Source organism: Canis aureus, chromosome 21 (assembly GCF_053574225.1).
Source record: "Canis aureus isolate CA01 chromosome 21, VMU_Caureus_v.1.0, whole genome shotgun sequence".
Taxonomy (NCBI): Eukaryota; Metazoa; Chordata; class Mammalia; order Carnivora; family Canidae; genus Canis; species Canis aureus.
The window spans coordinates 8992899-9014733 of record NC_135631.1 but is presented as its reverse complement, the minus strand read 5'-3'; the positions used below and the strand labels follow the sequence as shown (position 1 = coordinate 9014733).

Below are 21835 nucleotides of genomic sequence, written 5' to 3'. Positions count from 1 at the left end.
GATGGCGGCAGATCCAGCAGCACCTAGTTGAGGCCGGTCAAGGCCAGGGGCTCTCAGGGAGCCTGTACCGAACCTGCAACAGCAATCACAGAGTGTGCCCCAGCCAACCTCATGGCCATCCTGTTCCCAGGAGGCTCAGGGACGACATGGCAGGGGGAGCCCGTTTGTTTGCCTCTGAAAACGAAGAGCACAGGAGGGCCTCACCCAGAAACTCTACAGGGGAATCTGGCCTCAGTGAAGGAAACTCAGTGGTTCATGTCTGTGGAATGGGGACATGTCACCATCCCTGAGGGCAGCGACAAGCGTGATAAGATGCCACGTGTGGGAGCAGGCTGTGCGCGGCTCTGCTCACAGGGTCTGGCGGCATCGGGACAAGGCATTCTGTATGTGGCTGTCTATCAAAGCCAGGTCTCAGACTCACAGCTCCCAGAAGGCTGCCTGCCCCACCGTGTGGCCTGCTAAGTCCCCAGCCCATGCCCTACATGCACTTGGGGAAATTGGCGTAGAAGCTGGGCTGTCACAGGGCACGTGACAGCAATCCATCTCAGAAAGCTTTAATAGCAACAAATCCTGTAACATCAGGTGACAAGAGTGCTGGCACCCTGCCTGCCTTATCGTACGGTGGACACACTGTGACCAGCATCCTTAGCCCTCCCTCAGGCACCAGCCTGCACTCCAGGCCCAATCCCAAGTGGCTCTGCACACCTTGGTCATGCCCCTGTGAGGAACATCTATGCCAGAAACCAAACACCCCCCTGACTCCTGCCCAAGCCTCTGCTGCACCACATCCGTCTCTGCAGCACTGGCCATGGCCCATGGGAACACTCACTGTCCTCCCCAGCTCCCCCAGCCTTCCCAGCATGGCTGATGGGACGACACCCTTTATGCTTGCTCCCTGCCCTTACCCTGCCCGCAGCCCCATGGGGAGGGCTGCCCCTGGGGAAGGCTACACCTGGGGCAGGAGCTGGAGCAAGCTACCCAGAAGTGGAAAGGAAGCAAGCCAGGGCCCAGCATCACCACCGTCAGCCGACTGTTGGCACCCCGAGAGGTGGAAGGACGCCCAGGCCCACACTGTCCCCTGGGTCTGGGTTCCGCAAAGCTGAGGACAGTGGCCATCACCACCATGCCGAGACCTGCCCTGTCCACATAACTCAGAATTCCCCCCCAGACTGTCTTTCCAAACCGTTTGATTACTTTGGGGGCACACCTACTACTCTACTATCTTCTAAGTCACATATTGACCGGGTCCAGTTGCAGAGGAAGGAACTCCCACAGTCCCATGACAAGACAAATGACCCAATGAGACACGGGCACAGGGCCTGAAGAGACACCTCTCCAGAACAGATGCACACGTGACCATGAAGCCCAGGGTAAGGGGCTCAACATCATGTGTCATGAGGGAAACACACACCAAAGCTCTGCTGAGATGCCACTGCCAACCCCAAGGTTGGCTGGAATGAAAATAATCATTTTTGTTCAGCCAGGAGACAGCAAGTATTGGTGAGCGCGTGGAGAGATCGGAGCTCTCTGGCACAGCTGGCAGGCAGGGGAAACGGGGCCGCTGCTGTAGAACACAGCTCGGTGGTTCTTCAAAGTCACACATACAGCTGCCATACTACCCCCAAGATTCCCCTCCAAGGGACATCCCCAGCCCCTGAAAATGAGGCTCAACCAGACACTTGTGCACCTGTGTTCAGAGCAGCACTATTCCCGACAGCCGCAACGTGGAAACAGCCTAACGGGCACCCAAAATGTGTTGTGTGCATGCAAGGGACCGGTATTCTGCCCTGACAAGGAGTGGAGTGCCGGCTGCGCTGCAGGAAAGCATTCTGTAAAGTGACAGAAGCCAGAGACGAGGGGCACATACTGCTCGGCTGCATGGACATGGGGTGTCTGGACCAGGTTGATCTACGGGTGCAGAAGGCAGGCTGCTGGGTGCTGGGCGCAGGGCCAGGGGTCATGGCTGTTCCTGTGACCTGCGGTTGCACAGCACCGTAAACGTACTAAATGCCAACTGCCTCGTTCACTTTAACAACAGATAGTTGTCAGTTATGTCAATCTCACCTCAACGGGCTCTTTTTTTGAAAAAAAGAAAAAACTCCAGTTGGATATTTTTGAGGAATTCCATAAAGCATTCTCAAGCATACGGAAAAACACAGATCTCGGCAGCTAATACAACCTTAAGAGAGGAACAGAGACGGGGGCTGCCTCTGGGGTGGCGGGGAGAAGGAGACCCAGAGCGTGGACACCACCACGGCCGGGGATGGGGAGGAGACCTTCGCTGACTGCAATGCCGATGGGGGCACTGGCAGGCTCTGGGGTGTGTCTACCCAGGGAAGATCCAGGTCTGCAGCTCTGGCTGTGGAGCCTAGGACTGAGGAGAACCCCGGATGGAGCAAGGGTGTCACTCGGGGAGGGAAGAGGCGCTGACAGACGTGGGGCTGTGACCTGCAGAGCAGAGGCCACCCCGAGCAGCAGGGTAATGCAGGGGAACCGCTGCCAAGGGTGAGACCACCACTGGCACAGCCACCACTGCTGGCGCGGCTCTCCCAGGGAAGGAAGCAGCTGTGCAGCCACCACGTGCCCAGAAGAGGAAGATGGGCTTCCCTGCGTGTGGTCCCTGGGGGCACCCCTGGCCACAGGTGCCAGGCACCAGGACCTCGTGGACCTATTGACTCCAAGAGGATCTGACTGTAGCAGGTTCTAGGAAAAGAGGGTCTCCATTGTGGCAATCTGCTAACGAGCATAAGCTCAGCTACATTTTGTGTGAACTCGCAGTGGAGACACCCCATCAGCTTTTCCTTCAGAGGCTGCACCTGCCTGGCCAGTGCTTGTCCTCGCCTGGCTCAGAGTCCTCGGAGCTCGAGCACTCAGAGGAGTGGTGCAAAGGGAGGGAGCGAGTCCTCCAGGGCCACTGCTGGCAGGGCCAGACACAGGAGTGAACAGGCTGGGCACTGCACAGGGAGCCCCATCAGCTCCCCAAAGGGAGGCTCAGCAGAGGATGCCCAAGGCCACAGGAATCTGCCCATAGACAAAAGAATCAGCAAAATGCAACCTGCACACACAGTGGAATATCACCCAGTCCTTACAGAGGAAGGACATTCTAACACCTGCCACAACATGGATAGACGTTAGTCATACCGAGTGAAAGAAGCCAATGACAAGAGGACAAACACTGCACGATTCTATGTGTATGAGGTCTATGGGGATCAAATTCATACAGAGAGTGGACAGTGGTCACAGGGCCAGGGGAGGGACGGGGTCAGTGTCTCCTGGAGGTCAGTGTCTCCTGGGGGACAGAGTCTCAGTTGGGACGATGCACAGTCCTGGATGGAGACGAACAGTGGGGAGAGCCGCACAACAGGAATGCGCTTCAGACCGAGCTATGCTCTTGCTCATAACCAAAACAATACATTTCATGTTACAAACATCTTAACAAAAATGAAACAAATGAAGGGGGAATGACGTTCCGGGCACGCCTGAGTCCCTGCCCTTCTAGCTTCTTCCCAATTTCCCCAGCCTCTCCTGGTCAGCCGCCCCAGCCCACACCAGGGCTGAGCTCTGGCCAACACGACTGTGGGCATCCTGGACCACATCTTCCTCATCTGTGAGGTAAGCACTGGGCATCTGGGAAACTGAAGGCAAGGACCCCAGAGCCTCCCCTGAGCCTCTCGTTCTGTCCATCCTGCTCCCCGGGAACAGCACGAAACAGCACTGTCAGATCCAGGCTCCTCCCGGAGAGGCCATGGCCTTGGGGCTCCCTGCCCTCTTGCTCTGTCCTCCCTGCAACCGGCACAGCTCCCTCTGGAGGTTCCCTGCAGAACCTCTGCCTGCTCCACCCTCAGGACACCCCACCTGGACCCACTCTGCAGGGATGGTAGCCAGACTAGCGCGCTAGGGGTGCTTTCCTGTCACAGAGAGGCCTGGGGAGGGAGCGCAGCACAGCAGGTGACAGGTAGCATTTGCAGCAAGTGACTCCTGCACAACCCTCCCTGGCAAGGCTTGAATCCCTGCCCTTTGCTTTCTGCTTTGAGAAATGCTGTGCCCCAAAGGGGGCGGCGTGCGCGGGAAGAGGGCCGCAGAGCAGGCCTGGCACGTTCTCGGTTCAGCATGCCCATTGGCACACAGACGGCGCAGGGTAAGATGTGCGCCCCTGCCTGATGGCGCCTGGAGCTCTGTCTCACGGTCGGCAGTGACACAGCATGCTCCAAGTCCCCAAGGACACAAGACGGCAACCGACCTCGGGAATATCGGCAATGCCAGCTGGCTAGGCACGGTGAGGTGGCCCCAGGGGAGGCCCCTTGGGTGCCAGGCAGCTGTTTCCCGCCACACTGGTGCAGCAATAGTTGCAGCAGCTCTGTCTCCCCCAGCTCCCCATGCTAGCCTCCGGAAGCAAGGATAGGTGCTGGCAAGCCCTCTGGCCGCCGGACACACCCAAAGTGGACATGAGGCCCCAGCAGGAGGGAGGGCAGGTGGCAAGATCTGCCTTTCCATTCAAGTAGCACAGTCGAAGAAACCCTGCGTCTCACATATGCGTCCTTGGCCCCCACCCAGCTGTCCTCCCTGTGGGGGACGTGGTGTCGAGAGACACAGTGCTGTCACGACTTGAGGGGGCGGCATTGCAGATGTACTGCCCCAGGCCTGGCGCTGCTAACACCTGTTGGCACCCAGGGCAGCCCCCCCAGCGAGGAAGAACCTCACCTTTTTGCTCTCGGGCGATCTTTCGCACACCTTCTCTGAACTCGGAGAGCACCTGCAGGTACGGCATGACCGTGGATTCCAGCTGCAGAAAAAATGGTTTCAAACAAAACAAAACAAAACAAAAACAAAAAACGGTTTCACTCAGAGACCAGCTCCGCCTGCATTTTCAGCCAGGGTTTGGCAAGCGGTGGGGGGGGGGGGGGGGGAGGGCAGGATGGAGGGGGCGCCACTGCCATGGCCACTGCCTCTGGGCTGGGACACACTCCCCACCTGGCACCTGGCACTCAGTCCACAGCAAGTGTGCGGGTCCCTGTGTGGACAATGCCGGCCAGAGAGAGAAGAGCTTCCTTCCCAGCCCAGCCAGACAAGTTCTGCAGGCCACTCTGCTCAACTATTCTCAGGAGCGGCTTTGTCTCCTCTCAGACACAGGGTTAAAATACCCCATCTATAGTTAAATGGCTCCATGTGGGTGTCTGTAGGGCAGGTTCTCTTCTGGGAGACTACAGTGGTCCCTCCTGGGCCAGGAGCCAGACCGTGTCTGCATCCAACCTGTGGCCACACGCATGCTTGTGCAAGAGGAAGAAGTCTCCAGGAAGTGTCTACCACACACACACGTGCGCGTGCGCACATACATGGACTCGCATCTACACCAATGGTTAATGACCTACAGGAACCTGGAGATGCCCCGGGATGGGAAGCCTGCCAGAGGGAAAACCAGAGACAGTAGAATCCAAACTGGAGAAACAACGATTTCATAACCACCTTTTCCTTGACATCTTTCATATCTTTCCAGTAGGTTTTTAAGCAAGGTCTCCCCCTGCCTCCTAATTAAGTCTTTCGGTGGCTCAGTAACCAAAGCAACAATCTAAATGCAGAAGCCGACTAGGCTGATGAGCCCACGGTGACCTGGCCTCTCGCTGTCCAAGCACGCACCTGGGCTGGGGTGCTGCAGTCGTGTAGGCTGACCGGGGATCGAGATTTTAGTTCCTTATGTCCACCGTGCTCGGAGACTCCTGTGGTGAGCCTCGGCGCAGTGGGGGATGGAGGCCTTAGCCAGCGTGCCTGCAGCATCTGTCTGGAGGAGACCTGCCCCCACAGTCTAGTGGACCACACCAGCATGTGCTATGCACCACTCAACAGTAGCCTGATAAATATGTAGGGCCATCTTCCCCATTCCTAAAACAATTCAGATTTAGAAGCTGACACATAAACTTCAAATGGTGTAAAGCGCAGATCCCACCCTTTGGCCTGGCAGGTCCTGCCTGATGGTTGCTTATTCCAATGCTCAGCCTTCAAAGGGCCCACAGAGGTCACATGGAAAGGCCCCCACACAACCACTGCACTAAAAGCATTATTTTAAGTTCAAGAGCAGGCGGCTTTAATGTAGAAAATGTTTTTTTATCTTTTTCTAAGAAACTAAATATCTAGCATCCCTTGTTCAAGAAAATACCACAGCTGCGTAGGTTTCCTTTCTGAGAAACACTGAAGAAGGTTAATGCCTTTAGAACTAGCTTTATGGCTAATAAAGCCCCTGGAGAGGTGGGCACCAAGCTGAGGCAGTGCTTCTTCACAACACAAACTGGTTTCTCTGCAGAAATCAGTTCTTGGGGAGACACCTATATGTTCCCCCTGCAGAAGAGGGTTCCTCACACCAGCCACTGTCTGGAAAAGAATTCTAAAAAGAGTTTGCCTTTTTACCTTGTATGTGCTTCCTATTTTCCTTTAAATGAGTTATACCTAAATATCTACTACATATTCTCTTCAAATCCTTAAAGATCACTCCTACAGAGGGAGGATAGAAGTGTGTCTGAGACGAGCCTGAACAAGCATATGCCATGAAGGATGGCCATCGTGCAGCAGAAACTACCAGTACCAGGGCGACACCGGCCACTGCCCAGGAACTTTCTCCCCACCAGACTCATGAATCGGCATGCTATCTGAATCCACATGTACAAGGACATGAGCACATGGGCATCTATGCCATGTGGCTGCAGCTTAATCAAAGATGGTCCCATCGAGCCTGCCATCCTGGAATTGAGCTCTCAGACAGCAGCACAAGCACCCCCAGTGAATGGTCAGGGAGCGAGGCTGCCATGGCCTCTGCTGACCTTGCACACGTGTGGTGAACAGCTATGTTCAATTCCCCCAGCCAGGTCCAGACATGATCCGGGGCCCATTCTGGAAAGTCCAGTGCAGATGGAACCTAATGTGGGCCCCAAAATGTCCACAGCGTTGGCCCAGGACATGAACAAGGAAGGGGAGGGAGCAGGTGTGGAAGGCAGGATGGTGCTCCTCCAAATGGGCACCACTTCTGAGGGGTGGGGGCGACCCCCAAAGAGGGAGCATCTCTGCACCCAGGTGTACTCTACTCACATCTGGGCTGGTTCCAGGTCCTCGCACTGGAAATCCCAGGGAGCTTTCCTCTTCAATGGCCCCAAAGATCTAGAAGAGAAACGGACATGCAGGATGAGTGTGTCAAGGGGTCCTAACAAGTGGCCTACGATGACCGGATGCCAGGCTCAAGTGTGCCCCCATCTGCCCTCTCTGGGGCTGAGTGAGGCCACCAAACCATGGGCCCAGGCCTCATGAGCACGGAGGTATGCACAGTGAGTAGTGTTGTACCAGGCGGGAAGGCCAAAGTGCCTACAGTGAGGACATGCATATGCGTTCTGATACACTGGAGCACAGTGGGAGCTGAGGATGGGAGCAGGTCTCAGCCCCTGTAACCCATTCTTGCTCTGTGCACATGGGGCCGGTGGGTCGCGGACCGCCTACCTTTAGCATGCGGGTGAGGTACAGAGCGATGCTTTCCAACAGAGCCCGGTTGGGCCTCCTCCTGGCAGCCTTCCGGGTCGCCATGTATAGGTTGCACTGGCTGACCAAAGCCCTCATTTCCTCCAAGACAGTGCGTGTGTCCACGTTGTCACAGAGGGCTTCATGAACCGCTGCCTTCTTGTCGTAAAAGCTGAGTGAGAGGAACAGGAAGGTCAGCGGGTGACATGGTGCACACGTGTTCGAGTGGTCCAGCAGCCGGAACATGGCCCACTGGGTGCTACATGTGCTGGGTATGGTTTTGCACACACGGGCGTGATGGTGCTATGCCCCCCACTCCACTGCTGGGCGGGCCATGGGTGGCCCAGAACGCAGGCACACTTGTGAACCCCAGAGCAGTCTCCTACCTCTTGTTCAGTTCCGATTCTTCATCTTCCCACTTTTCAAACCGACCACTAATATCAACGGGAGCTCGGAGGAGGTCTTTCACATTTAAGAAAAACTCCTGAAGTCAGAAAATTCAGTTTAGCGGCATTGAGAAAACTTCATTTGAGCAGCATCAGAGAAAGAGCTATCGCGGTGAGGCACGCCTCCTCTGTGTATCATCCGAGAAAGCAGCGCGCACTGACGCCAATGCCAGCGGCCCAAGGGTGGAGGGTGTTCCTTTGAGGCGGGAATGCATTCCATTCTGGGTTTAGCCTGAGGTCCTGCTTCCGCTGACAGGTGCGCTGCTAATGCTAGCCAGTCAGCAGGCCTTTCTGGGGAGAGGTGCAGGGCCAGGGCACACCCCGAGAGTGGAGCTGCTTCTCTGTGTCAGCAGACACAGAGCAGGCCTGACCCCGCCGCAGAGAGGAGGAGAGGGCACTCACGTTCATGAACTTCTCGTACTGCAGTGCAGACTCCATAGTGTTGCTCGAGTAATCCAGGGTGTCCTTCCAGGAGTGCATGAGGAAGGCCAGCCGCAGCTGCCGCGCTGGGAGGGGAGACGGCAGGGTGGTACCCTCAGCCTCCCAGCCTCTGCAGAAACGGATGCCCAGGTCTCAGGGCGGGGGGTGGGGGCAACTTTACCTGAGTGCTTCTTCAAGGCGTCTTTGATGGTGATGAAGTTTTTGAGTGACTTGGACATCTTGCAGCCAGCGATGGTCAGGTGGCCCGTGTGGAGGAAGTAGCGGACCCAGCAATCATTCTCGAAGTAGGCCTGCTCAGGAAGGGGCGCAGAGGGCACGGTCGGGGCACCATGGGGCACCGTGTTCCCGCGGTGATGCAGAAGCGGGGGCTGCCTCTCCGAGCTGGGACACCTGGGGCTCAGAGGGCCGGCCCTGGTCCGGGAGCCAAGAGGCTCTGGTCTGGGAGCCAAAGCTCAGGCTGTTCATGTGGGAAATTGGACCAAACGGTTGGGGTTTGAATCCCACCAGCAGGACCCTGGTGTTTGCATGAGGCTCTGCTCAGCACCTCACCAGCAGCACCCCTGGCTGTTTCCACCACTGCTGGGGTAAACTCAAGCCCACCCACCCAGTAGAACCAGCGACCCCAGCCCCTGCCTACCTCCGACTGAGCCAGCTCGTTGTCATGGTGGGGAAACCGGAGGTCAAAGCCTCCGCCATGAATGTCCATCGAGGCTCCCAGGAGAGTGCCCGCCATGGCAGAGCATTCGATGTGCCATCCCGGACGCCCCTAGAGATTCAAAGGACCCAGTGACCGACTGGCCTCCCCTCTGGGTCCCAGCCTTCAATTTTCCCATGCTCATAACCCTTAAAACCTCTGAGCCTCATTAGAACAGATGTTATGTTCCACACACGAAAAACTCAGGGAAGCCCCTGCTGCCTAGTTCCCAGCAAAAGCTTTGTAGGCCAAGGTGGGGCTGAGGCTCACGTTACTCCCAGAATTGCCCAGCATTTGACCAGAAGCACATACCAGCAGCCCCATCCCGCGGCTCTGGGCCACCAGGACTGCTGTCACGGGGAACACCAGAGGGCGGACTCACCTCCAGGAGCGGGTAACACTCAGTCAAAGGCCACCAGGATACAGGGGCCTCGGAGGTAGTCCAATCCGCCCCCACCCCAGCGGCACGTGGGCAGAGTCCCGGAAAGGAAGTCACAAGCCCAGAGGCCCGCGAGGCTCTGTGGCATCTGGGTCCCTAGGACAGGGTGGATGGTGCCGCGGCAGCCCTGTGCCTTCCCAGGAGCACACCTTTCCCCACGGGCACGGCCAGGACGGCTCGCCCGGCTTGGAGGCTTTCCACAGGGCGAAGTCGTTAGGAGACCGCTTCTCACTCAGGCGGTCTGCAGAGATGCTCAGGTCACCTGTGGACACGAGGGAAGCAGGTCACCCGGTGCTGCGTGGTGGGCACGGCACTGTCACTACAAGGCCGCTCCGGTGGCTACTGGCCAGTGCCTCTCATTTCCGCTTACTTCTTCGGTCAGCACGCCGCTCACTATGACCACGTCCGTGCTGCCCAGTATGTAAGCTCAGGAGTCACAGGGTGATTCCCCAGGGGCCTCAACCACACCCACCAGTTCTCCAGACGCCCCTCTCCCCACCCGCACCCTCAGCCTCATCCCCGGTCTAGGACAAGCCAGGGTGCTCGGCTCTGCGGGGTGAGGCCGTGGTATGGAGCCCGCTCTCACGGTGGGGTCTAGTACTGACGGCCTGCACGGCTCCCCGCCTTGGTTCCCCGAGCTCTGAGCACCAGCTGAACCTGCCGTGCATGGCCCCTTGGGCCCGGAGGTGGCAAACCAGGACAGCCCTGCTCCTTCTGGGCCAGTTCGGTTCCCGGAAATGGTCAGTTAGGGCCAAATCCCGGGGGACGGGCCAGCCTGCATCCGGCAGGAGCAATGGGAAAGGAATGTATGATCATGGTAGACGTCTCCGGACCTGCAGGACGCATTAGCGGCCGTGAGGGTCCCCTTCAGACAGTGACCAGGTGAGTGAGGACAGCGCCAGGGCCTGCAAAGGCGCCCCGGTGCGAGGCAGCAATGCGGCCTTCCCTGGGTGCTGTGGCCCCCTGGCGGGCAGCTCCGGAACAGGAGTGACAGCCCCCCCTAGTGTCCCAGGTCGCAAACTGCAGCCCGACCTCCATTACCAGCACCTTTCGAGAACCTTGAAGTCGCCCCAACAGCCTGACAACAGCTGCAGGGAGAGCGCCACGCTGATGGTGTTTTCACAACAGACCTGAGGCTACAACACGGGCGCACTGAGTAGGAAACTCGGAAAATATGAGACAGAATCAGGAAGCAAATGCCAGGATCACAAAGGAAGGGAACTAGGGGCACCTGGGTGGCTCAGCGGTTGAGCATCTGCCTTTGGCTCAGGTTGTGATCCCGGGATCCTGGGATCAACTCCTGCATCAGGCTCCCCACTAGGAGCCTGCTTCTCCCTCTGCCTATGTCTCTGCCTCTCTGCCTCTCTGTGTCTCTCATGAATATATAAATCTTAAAAAAAACAAAAACAAAAACAAAAACACACAAAAAAACGAAAAGACAGAGGAAGGAATCTACCCAAGCAGCAGGGCAAACCCCACCTTTGCTCCTGAGCAGGTCACAGTCACACCAGTGGCTCAGAGAGTCTGACCCAGTGCCAGCACATTCTTTCAGTGACCCTGTGTTTGGCAGATGATGTGTATTTAGGCTTTTAATTTCCATTATTACAAACATGGTTACTTGTGAATGTATATGATTTTTAAAATTTATGAAAAATTCTGTGACAGAGCTAATAGGATCCCCTTACACACACGCCACCTCCCGTGCTTCAAAAATGTCACTTTGGTAATACTTGCTATTTGCTCTAGATTTTGTAAGGAGTTGTCACACCATCCCTTCTACTCCCCTGCTGTCCCCTCTTGTCTCCCTCCCCAGAGGCAACCCCTGCGACCCCAAGGCGGCTCCAGGACCCCTCGCCACTACTGTCCTCCACCCCAGAGGCTGTCACATCGCCCTGGAAGCAGGACTGTTCCCAAAGGAGGGCACGTCCCTCTGTATTTGCTGCTGGATTCTCCTGCTCTCGTCCCTGGAATACAAAGGGAGTCTAAAGTTCGTGTAGAAAAACAAGGTCCAAGAACAAGCCATATTTAGGAACTCCGGAGGCACCCGGCTGGCTTCATCAGAAAAGGGAGACTCTCGACCTCAGGGTTGTGAGTTAAAGCAAGCCCCACGTTGGGTGTAGAGATTACTTAAACTTAAAAAAAAAAAAAAAAAAAAGGAACAAGAGGAACCCAGCTGGGGCCAGATGGCAAGGTCTGCTGTACAGCTGCGTGTGCCCTCCCATCCCCAGGGCTCTCCATCCCCCAGACCGTGGAGGCGGCCTCCTGCACCCTGCCAGCCTGTGCACTCCCTGGCCTTTAAGACTCTGCTGTCTCTAGTCACATTGGTTTTGTCTGGATATATCTGTGAATCTTCTGTGTTCATTCATCAGTTTTGCTACATGTTTTCTCATTTCATTCACCTTTGTGAGGAACCAACGGCTTACTTTTTATGATTTCCGCTCCACTCTCTCAATTGTTTTCTCTTGCTCTCTCCACTGCTCCTCCCTGACCTTTCTGGCAACTCACCCCACCCACCTTCCATCTTTGTTCTTTAACAACTGCATTCAGAACCACAGGCTGCCCTACCCAGCAGGTTGTGCCGTGGGAGACATTCCTGCAGCTGAGTGGCATCCCCCGGGGTTTCTTCTGCTATGGTCACTCAGGACTGTGACTGTAAACATGTCTGTACACTGTCTGTGACCCTTTAGTCCCGGGACCCACCCCATGGCGTCATGCACAGATGACACAGTCTGTGAGACAGGCGACTCCGAGGGAGCCACAGAGAACTCTGCGGCCATGTGGGTCTGGCATGAGCACAGGCGAGGGGCCCTGCCCTGATTTGTGCTGGAAGGCAACCTGCTACACAAAGCCCCACTCCTCGTGCACCCGAGGCGTTGCATGCCTGGCTGAGCCATCAGCTTGTGATCCGAGCCTGGCGCCTCCCTCACGGACATCGCTGTGTCTGCCTCCAAGGATGCCGGGCTGCAGGGGCCACGCTGCTGTCCACACAAGCCCCCGACTGCCCTCCAAGGAGATGCCTCCTCTATGCTGACAAAATGCCTTTAGCTTGGGCAGCCTGGGTGGCTCAGCGGTTTAGCACCACCTTCGCCCAGGGCATGATCCTGAAGACCCGGGATCGAGTCCCATGTCAGGCTCCCCGCAGGAAGCCTGCTTCTCCCTCTGCCTATGTCTCTGCCTCTCTCTCTCTCTCTCTGTGTCTCTCATGAATAAATAAATTTAAAAATTAAAGAAAAAATGCCTTTAGCCTTCAATGCCCTGGGGTCTGGTGATGATGCTACTGAACTAACTTAGTCTATCTACCCTTAGTCCACACCACTCATCGTTTCGTGTTAGGTTCTGATGTCTCTTTGTGACAGAGTCCTAAAGGTGAAATTACTTGATCCAAAAGTATGGCCAAACTACCTTCCAGAAAACTGGAGGGAAAACAGCGCGGGCCCCAGCAATCCCTGTACCACGGGAATGATGCTTGTGTGGTCTACCCGAGTCCCTGGAAGTGTTAAGGGTGGAAAAAACACCATGAAAGACACTCCTACTTTAGCCTGGTCCAGAGAAAGCCACATGTCCACATTTAATACAGATGACCCTGAACAACGCTGGGCAGGGGGCTGGGGGTGCTGATCCCAGCATGCACTTGAAAATCTGCAAATAATTCCCCAAAACCAAAACCACGAAGAGCCCACTGCTGGATAGAGCCCCAGCAACAGCATGAATGGTACATGAACACGTGTCACACACAGTGACAAATGTAAGCCAGAGAAGAGGTTATAGAAAAAAACAGAAGGGGATGTGTGCAGTACTGCCCTGCCCTTATCCAGAACAATCTGCAGGTGTGTGCCCCCGTGCAGCTCATACCTGTGAGCATCAGCTGTACCCAGATCAAGATGAGCACAGGGGCTGCTGTGATGCACACGTCTCGGTGGGACGAGAGAACCGCTGTACTGAGGTGCTGCCCAGGCACCGATGGTGTGACACCCCTGCTCACACCCAGAGCTGGGACACTCACGCAGGACCTGACCCTAGGGTTCCTGCCTGGCTTGTCCCGGGGCACCTTTCAAAATAACCATGCAAAGGTGAGCCCCAGCTGCCTCATAACAAACAGGTGCCTGCTGCCCGGCTCTCTGGCTCTGCTCTGCCCCCGCCTCATGGTGCCTGCTCTGAACCTGGGACCCACTTCCTCTGCACAGGAGTATTGAAACTGCCTTCAATCTAAACAGCTCTGGGATTTTCAGTTCCCAAAGCAGGAGCTCAGACGCCAAGGGGACTGCCTGCCAACCCAGTGTGGGTGACTTCTACGCCCTCGTTCAGTGGGTCACAACCTGCATATTCCAAACACACCAGTGCTGGGCGCCCAACACACTGGCCAAGTGTACCACCTTGACCCTCAGGTGCTCTCGCCACCACAAACGCCAGCCCTATAGCCCCGGCCCTGAGGTCTGTCATGCTTTTCAAGATGGTCTTGGATATACCAGCTTTTTTGCTTCCCTGGAAAACTCCTAAAATCCTGAGGGAACCAGGCTGCGTTGCCTCGGCTGGAACACCCACCACCTGCACCCGGCTGTTTACCTTCCCCTTCCTGCAGGGCTTTCTGGTCTCCAACAGCCTCGGGCACCAGCTTCCCGTAGGAGTGTCTCTCGCTGGAAGCAAACTTCACCGTATCGAAGTAGACGGACCCATTTGAAGCATAGCTGGACAATAAGAAGTAGGGTGTGGGCAAGCATGACAGATCTGAAGACGGCCCAGAGCACCTCACAGGAGGACGACACAAAGAGCCAAAGGGTGACACAGGCTGTGGGCCGCTTCCCCTCGGCTCTGCCCTCCGTGCCTGGGGCCGGCTCGGGCCTCCCGCGGCTCTGTGATGCACCCAACCCTCACCCGTGGCCACCGCGCAGGCCGAGCACCTGACAAGGACACTTCATGCCCTGGAGGCCAACCCTTCCTTTCCTGCCTGGGCAGCCCGTCCCTCTGCAGACCCTGTGCCCGGCAGCTCCTGCCCTGCCCCTCGCCTCGTGACAGCGCAGTCCTGGGTGCCACATCCTCATTCTAGCTACATTCTACCCACCTGCGTGGGCCAGCCACGGCTCTCTGCCTCCCAGAAGCAGATTACTCCAGCCCAGAATGATCTGCCTTCTCCCACCACGGCCTTGCCCCCATCATTCAGTTTGGCACACACCTTGGTGTTGCCCTGCAGCGATCATGTTAAGTGACAGGGAGATAGGAGGCACCATCACTCCCGGGCGGCCTGTGCTGCTCCGGGCCTGTGCTAGGGGTTCTGCATGTCTCACGTTGTTCAGTGGATGCCTCGTCTGCCCTGCGAGGCAGGAAGCGAGCTCCTAGAGCAGGAGCGCCACAAACAGGTACCATGTGCTGTAGACACAACACTCCCATTTGAGCCTCCATTCATTTTTGATTTCTGACCATATGGACTTCGGACACTTGCACAGTGTTTCCCGCAGTCAGGTGGTACTAGGATCATAGACCAGGGTCAGGGCAGAGTATGTGGAATCACAGCCAGGTGAGGGCCCCCAAGGGAACACACATGCCCTGGGAGGTGACTCAGAGATAAATGCCCTGACTGCCCGCATGGCAGGGCTGATGCCTCCAGACACCTGGCAGATTCATGCTCACCAATCTAGGCCCCATGCTCATGCTCTTAGCTCTGGGGACCCTGGTGGACTGCAGGCCACAAGCTCCTACAGCACCCCCATCCTGGCCTCGGCCCAAGTAAAGGGCCTGCACAGCCCACCTGGCGGGGCTGGGTCCAGGTGCCAGCCTTCATGAGCAAGTCTGCTGGGGACTCCTGCTGTAGGCAGGGCATAGCCAGCAACACCCTCTTGCTTTTCCTCCTTGCTTTGAACAAAAAGATGGTGTCCCTACAGCTAAATACCTGTTTGATGGCAGCCAATACCAAGGAAAGCCCAAAGAGCTCTCTTATGAAGCAAGCCTAAAGCTGAGGACCCAGTGGGACAGAGCACAGAGGCCTGCCATGAGGTCAGCGTGTGAAGGGGTGCTGCTACAGTGAGGCTGCAGGCTCAATCATGTCCTCCCCAAATTCATATGGTGTAGTCCTAGCCGCCAGCACCTCGAAACACAAATGTATTTGGATAGAGCCTTCCCAGAAGTTAGGTGAGGTCACCAGGGTGAGCCCTAACCCAGTGTGACTCCTAAGCAGGTGTCTACATAAGAGGGTAACATCAGGACACTAAAGGAGCCCAAACAGCCCATGTGCAGAGCGACAAGTGTGTGAACAGTTTGAGACAGCCGCTGCCTGTAAGTCAAGGAAGGGCTGGGACAGACCCTTCCCTCAAGGCCCTCAGAGGAATCTGCCCCACTGGCATGATGGCCTCAGTCATCTGCCATCTGAGGCTGTGAGGAAATACATTTCTGCTGTTTAAGCCACCTGGTCTGTGGGCTTGGTGACAGCAGCGCCAGTGGCACCCTATCCCCCAGAGGGTCTCCGGCTCCGCATCCCCACTCAGAGACGGAGAGGCTGCCTTCTTGGGAAAGCCTTCCCTAGATGGAGCCCTGCCCCACAGAGGGCGCACATCTTACCCGTAGCCATTGTCCACAATCTTCTGGACGAAGTTCACAATCTCTGGCACATATTCACTAACGCGGGTTAAGACGTCTGGAGGGAGAACCTGTGGATGATGAGAGAAAGTCCCAGTTCTTCCTTCCGAAACAGCAGCCTCAGGTGAGCGCCCAGGGAAGCAGCAGGACCAGATGCTGGCGAAGAAGCCCCTCGTGCCCTCAGTTCTCATTTTAAACCTCATTTAGCGTGCGTGCAATTAGGATGATGGCCTGGACCACATGAGGCCTTTCAGGCACCAGGGCCCAGAGAGCAAGCGTCAGTCCACTGGCCACACTTACGTTCAGGGCTTCCATGTCTTTGTGGAATTCCTCTTCCCAGAACTTGGGCAGTTTGGAGAAAATAGAATTGTCAGTGACCTCACTGCCGAGTGTGGAGTCCAGCCAGTCAGAGAGCAAGTCCTTTGCTTCTTCCAACAGCACCTGAAGAAAGAGAACACGCACAGGTGTATACAAGTTTATAACAGGACTGTGTCTTGTGCACTTGGTCTGTGTTAATCACGGCCTCTAATTCAAAGATGTGCCATGCAAAGCCCTGCTCCATGAGGAGCTGCCACTTCCAAGAGACCATGGTGTTCACATAAAGGGCTTAGCACGGACTCAAACACACTCTGTAAACGGGAGCTTCAGAGGCACGTTCGGGAGATCTGACTGCTGCCAGCATGGTGCAGGCCAGGAGCGCATGGTGCAGCAGTCCACCGGTGTGTCCGGTGTCAGGTGATGTGCAGAGCCCCTGTCCTAGACAGAGGAGTCAAGACCACAACGTCCTGCCAGATGCCATCAACTGAAGACGCCAGCCCCATTTCACACACCACATGGTGCAGAGTTAATCCAAGACATGTCCTGTCACCACAGCACCACGTCACATAGGAGACATGTCCATCTCTGATATCATGGCCTGAGCCTTGAAGGCTAGCGGGGACCCTGAGGTTCGGCTGTGGAGGAACCCAGGGTTTTCAGCATGTGAAGGGACAGGGACGTGGGGACAGGAGGGTGGTCTGCAGTTCACTAGTGGGGGTGAAAGGACAAAGAAGGAAGGGTGGAGGGGGAAGTGGATGTGGACACGCAGGTTGAGTGCATTTGTATGCATGATGCCTACAGAAGAAGGGCAGCTAGATGCTTCCACCAAGAGCCCCAGGTAGGATACCCCTGTGAACGCTGCTGGGCTGGCGAGGGGTGAGCAGGTGGGTGACTCTCAGTCCAGAGGCGTGGCACACCAGAGACCCAGCCCCAAGCACAGCACTTGGGACGAGGCCACCCCTGAGCCTGGCCCCCTCCCTGCTGGCCCGCTCACAGCAGGCCCTTTTGCTCCGTATCCCACATCTGGTGCTGAGAAAAATGACAAGCCATAGCACAACGCAAAGAAACAACTTGAAGACACAGAGCAGCAGCAGAAGCAGGTGCAGCAGGGATCCTGCAACTCCCAGCCCAGGAGCTTAAAACCACCAGGATGGACACGCTCGGGACTCTAATGCATAAGCCTGACTGCAAGCAAGAACAGAGGGGCAAGGTGAGCAGAGGGAAGGATGTCCTGAGAAAATGAGGAGACTCTGGAGATGGATGACCCCGAGACAGAAATGAAGAACATCTCTGATGGACTCACCCATGGAGTGGACGCGGCCGACAAGAGGATCCCATCCCAGTGCCAGAGGCTCCCAATGGCAAAGCAGACCATCCACGTTCTTAGGGACCCAACGATACCCAACAGAATGGCCAAGGACCACAAGACAAGCACAGAAGGTGTGACATGTGCCCATGGGGAGGCCACAAGGAAAGGATGGGAGGAATGAGCAGAGAAACACCTGAACTGCAGACACAGGAAGCTCAGAGAACATCGGGCAGGACAAATGTCCAAAACACGACACCCAGGCATTCCACAGACAAGCTGCAGAAAATCGAAGGTGGGAACCTAGCAGCTCAATAGTTGAGGATCTGCCTTCAACTCAGGTCGTGATCCTGGGTCCTGGGATCAAGTCCCACATCAGGCTCCCCATAGGGAGCCTACTTCTCCTGTCTATGTCTCTGTCTCTCTCTGTGTCTCTCATGAATAAATAGAGTCTTTGAAAAAAAATCAAAGGTCATAAAATCCTGAAAGAAATCAGAAGACAAACACCTTGCCTAAAGGAATAAGATAAGCACTGTATTTGACTTGTCCCTGCAAAGCATACAAGCAAGAAGAGACACGGGGGATATTTAAGTGTGGAGAGGAAACACTCACCACCCCAGAACTCGGAACTCTGTGAGCTTATCCTTCAAAAACAGAGGTAAATAAAGGCTCTCAGGCAAACAAAAATCAAGGGAATTTGTTGCCAGTAGACCTGCTTTGCAAGAAATGTGAAAAGAAGTTCTTTAAAGAGAACAAAAATAATAGAGGTCAGAAACTTGGGTCTGCACAGTGAAAGAGAGAAGATGTGAAGGTAAAATGAAAATTTCTATTTTTCCTTTTTAAAAAAATTTTTTAAAAAAATAAAATAAAAATAAAAAAATTTTATCTGACACAGAGGGAAAGAATGTGAGTGTGGAGGGGCAGAGGGAGAGAAAGAATCTCCAGCAGACTCAGCTCAACCAACTGAGCCACGCAGGTGCCCCAAACCTTTGGTTTTTCTTAACTGATCTAACAGATAAGAGTTTGTTCAAAATAGTAATAGCAAGAACATGTCAATCTGCATGCTTATGTACATCCTTTATGCACACAGAGCATTCCCACTCCCATGTTTATAGACATGTAAAATGAGCGACAGCAACAACATGAAGACAGGAGGCAGAACTAGGATCATTCTATTATTGTAAAGTACCCCCGGGACTGTGTCGTATAGTGTCTTTGAAAGTGGATGGAAATTAGTTGTGAGTGTATGTTGCAAACTCTAGGGCAACCTAAAAAAAGGTTAAAAAGAAAAAAGTACAAAATGATATGCCATAAGAGGAGAGAAAATGAAATCACGTAAAATGCTCAATTAAAACTACAAAAAAAAAACAAAACAAACAAACAAACAAAAAAAACAGAAAAAGAGTTCCAAAAATAGGAACAAGGAGCAAGGGCATCAGATGGAAAACAGTACACACAGTGGCCAGGGACCCGACAATCTTCATGTTACTGGCAATGTCAATGGTCTAAATGCACCAGTGAGTGGGGGGGCTCAGTCAGTGAAGTGCCTGCCCTCTGCTCAGGTCATGATCCTGGGGTCCTGGGATGGAACCCTGCACTGGGTTCTCTGCTCAGCAGGGAACCTGCTTCTCTCTCTCTTTTTACCTTTCCCCCTGCTCCTGCATGCTCAACCTCTCTCTCACTTGCTCACTTTCTCACAAATAAATAAATAAAAATCTAAAAATATAAATAAAATAAACGCACCACTTGAATGAGTCAGGTGGATCAAAATACAAGCCCCAACTGTACATTGTCGATGAGGAATCCACTTCAGATATAAAGATACATATACATTAAAAGTAAATGGGTGGAGAAAAAAGTACTATGGTAGCACGATTCAAAATCAATCAGGAGTAGCTAGTTGCAGACAGAGCAGACAAGCAAGGAGAGTCATCAGGCATAAAGGAGAGCCTGACAGGACACGGGGGTCAGTTCTTCAAGACAGTGGTGCTGGAGGCGTATGGGCCCAACAGCGTGGCATCAAATGACATGAGGCAACAGCACACAGAACTACAAGGAGAAACAGGTGAGTCCACGAAGGTAGCCAGGGCCACCAGCAGCCCTCCTCAGCCGTGGACAGAGCAGCAGGCAGGAGATCGATATGCATCCAGTGGCACTCAACAGCACCAGCATCAGCTGGATTTAATGCACAACCACCGACCACTTCATCCAACAGGGGCAGAACATTCTACTCAAGACCATGTGGAACATGCACAGCACACACCACGAGCTGGGCTGTAAAACACGCCTGAACAAATTTAAAAGGCCAGAAATCATACATTGCATCTACTCTCAGAGCACTGTGGAACAGAACTGGAAATCGAGAAAGAGAGCAGGAAAATCCCCATCATGCACGGAGATCAACCAACACGCTTCCAAAGGACACACAGGTAAAATCTTGAGAAAAAATTTAAAATTTTTGACCTAAATGAAAATGAAAACACACCTTATCAAAATTTGTGAGGTACAGCAAAAGCAATGCTTAGAGGAAGTCTGTAACACTGGGTGTACCAATTAGAAAAGAAAAAAGGTCTAAAATCAATCATCTAAGCTTCCACCTTAGGAAACTAGAAAAAGAAAGGGCCAGGTCCAAAACTGGAAGAAAAGAAATAATAAAAATTAAAGCAGAAAACCGGAAATCCATTAAGAAAAATCAACAAAACCAAAAACTGGTTCTTTGAGAAAATGAATAAAATCGATGAGCCTCTAGCCAGGCTACTACCTAAGAAAAAGAAGAGAGAACCCAAAACCAAAGAAAGATATCACTACAGAACTCACAGAAATTAAAAGCATAATAAAGGGGTTGCTTGGATGGCTCAGCGTGAGCATCTATCTGCCTTCGGCTCAGGGTGTGATCCCGGGATCAGGGATTGAGTCCTGCATCGGGTTCCCGGTAGGGAGCTTGCTTCTCCCTCTGTTTCTTCCTCTGCCTGTGTCTCTGCCTCTCTTTCTCTGTGTCTCTCATGAATAAATAAATCTTAAAATAAAGAAAAAAAGCATAATAGAGACATACTACACACAACTCTGTGCACCCAAATTAGACAACCTGCATTGATGGACCAATTCTTTGAAAGACACAAGCTACCAAAACCCACACAAGATGATATAAACAATCTGAAAAGTCTATTAGCTATTAAAGAGATTTATTTATTTTATTATATTTTTAAAAGATTTTACTTATTCATGAGAGACACAGAGAGAGGCAGAGACATAGGGACAGGGAGAAGCAGGCTCCCCGTGAGGCGCTCTATGTGGGACTTGATCCCAGGATCATGACCTGAGCCAAAGGCTGATGCTCAACCACTGAGCCACCCAGGTGGGCCTATTAAAGATATTTAATTAATAATTCATAACTTTCCAAAACAGAAATTGCTAGGCCCAGAGGGATTCACTGGTGAATTTTACCAAACACTTAAGAACAAATTATATCAATTTTCTTTCTTTTTTTTTTTTTTTTTTAATCTACGATAGTCACACAGAGAGAGAGAGAGAGAGAGAGAGGCAGAGACACAGGCAGAGGGAGAAGCAGGCTCCATGCACCGGGAGCCCGACGTGGGATTCGATCCCGGGTCTCCAGGATCGCACCCTGGGCCAAAGGCAGGTGCCAAACCGCTGCGCCAGCCAGGGATCCCTTATATCAATTTTCTACAGTTTTTCAGAAGACAAAAGCAGAGGGACTACCTAACTCGTTCTAGGAGGACAGCATTACCCTGATACCAAAACCAAAGACATTACAAGAACAGAAAACTAAGGCCAATATCTCTCATGAACATGATGGAAAAATCCTTAACAAAATATTAGCAAGCTAAATCCACAAAAGTCTAAAAAAAATTATATAGCATGGCCAAGCTGGATTTATCACAGGTATGCAAGGGTGGCTCAACAATATAAAAATCAATTAATGTAATTGTTACATCAACAGACTAAAAAAAGTAAAATGCCATGATGGCTTTGAAAGATACAGAAAAAGCAAAGGACAAAATCCAACACCCATTCATAATAAAAACTCTCAGAAAACTAGGAAGAGTGATAAACTCCCTCAACTTGATAAAGAACATTTGTAAAAATCCTAGAGCTAACATCATACTTCA

General features: G+C 53.6%; 1 protein-coding gene across 3 annotated transcripts in view; it reads right to left on the bottom strand.

Moving 5' to 3' along the window:
* Nucleotides 1-21835, bottom strand: part of CARS1 (cysteinyl-tRNA synthetase 1) — a 47932-nt gene that overhangs the window by 4747 nt on the left and 21350 nt on the right. For all 3 annotated transcript variants that reach the window (XM_077862828.1, XM_077862829.1, XM_077862830.1), the window contains 11 exons: nucleotides 16382-16522; nucleotides 16064-16152; nucleotides 14078-14199; nucleotides 9664-9776; nucleotides 9019-9147; nucleotides 8542-8671; nucleotides 8343-8446; nucleotides 7881-7978; nucleotides 7477-7666; nucleotides 7075-7143; nucleotides 4702-4783 (listed from right to left, as the gene is read on the bottom strand). In XM_077862828.1, the coding sequence (XP_077718954.1) occupies nucleotides 4702-4783; nucleotides 7075-7143; nucleotides 7477-7666; nucleotides 7881-7978; nucleotides 8343-8446; nucleotides 8542-8671; nucleotides 9019-9147; nucleotides 9664-9776; nucleotides 14078-14199; nucleotides 16064-16152; nucleotides 16382-16522 (1267 nt within the window). The remainder of the gene's footprint in view (nucleotides 1-4701; nucleotides 4784-7074; nucleotides 7144-7476; nucleotides 7667-7880; nucleotides 7979-8342; nucleotides 8447-8541; nucleotides 8672-9018; nucleotides 9148-9663; nucleotides 9777-14077; nucleotides 14200-16063; nucleotides 16153-16381; nucleotides 16523-21835) is intronic.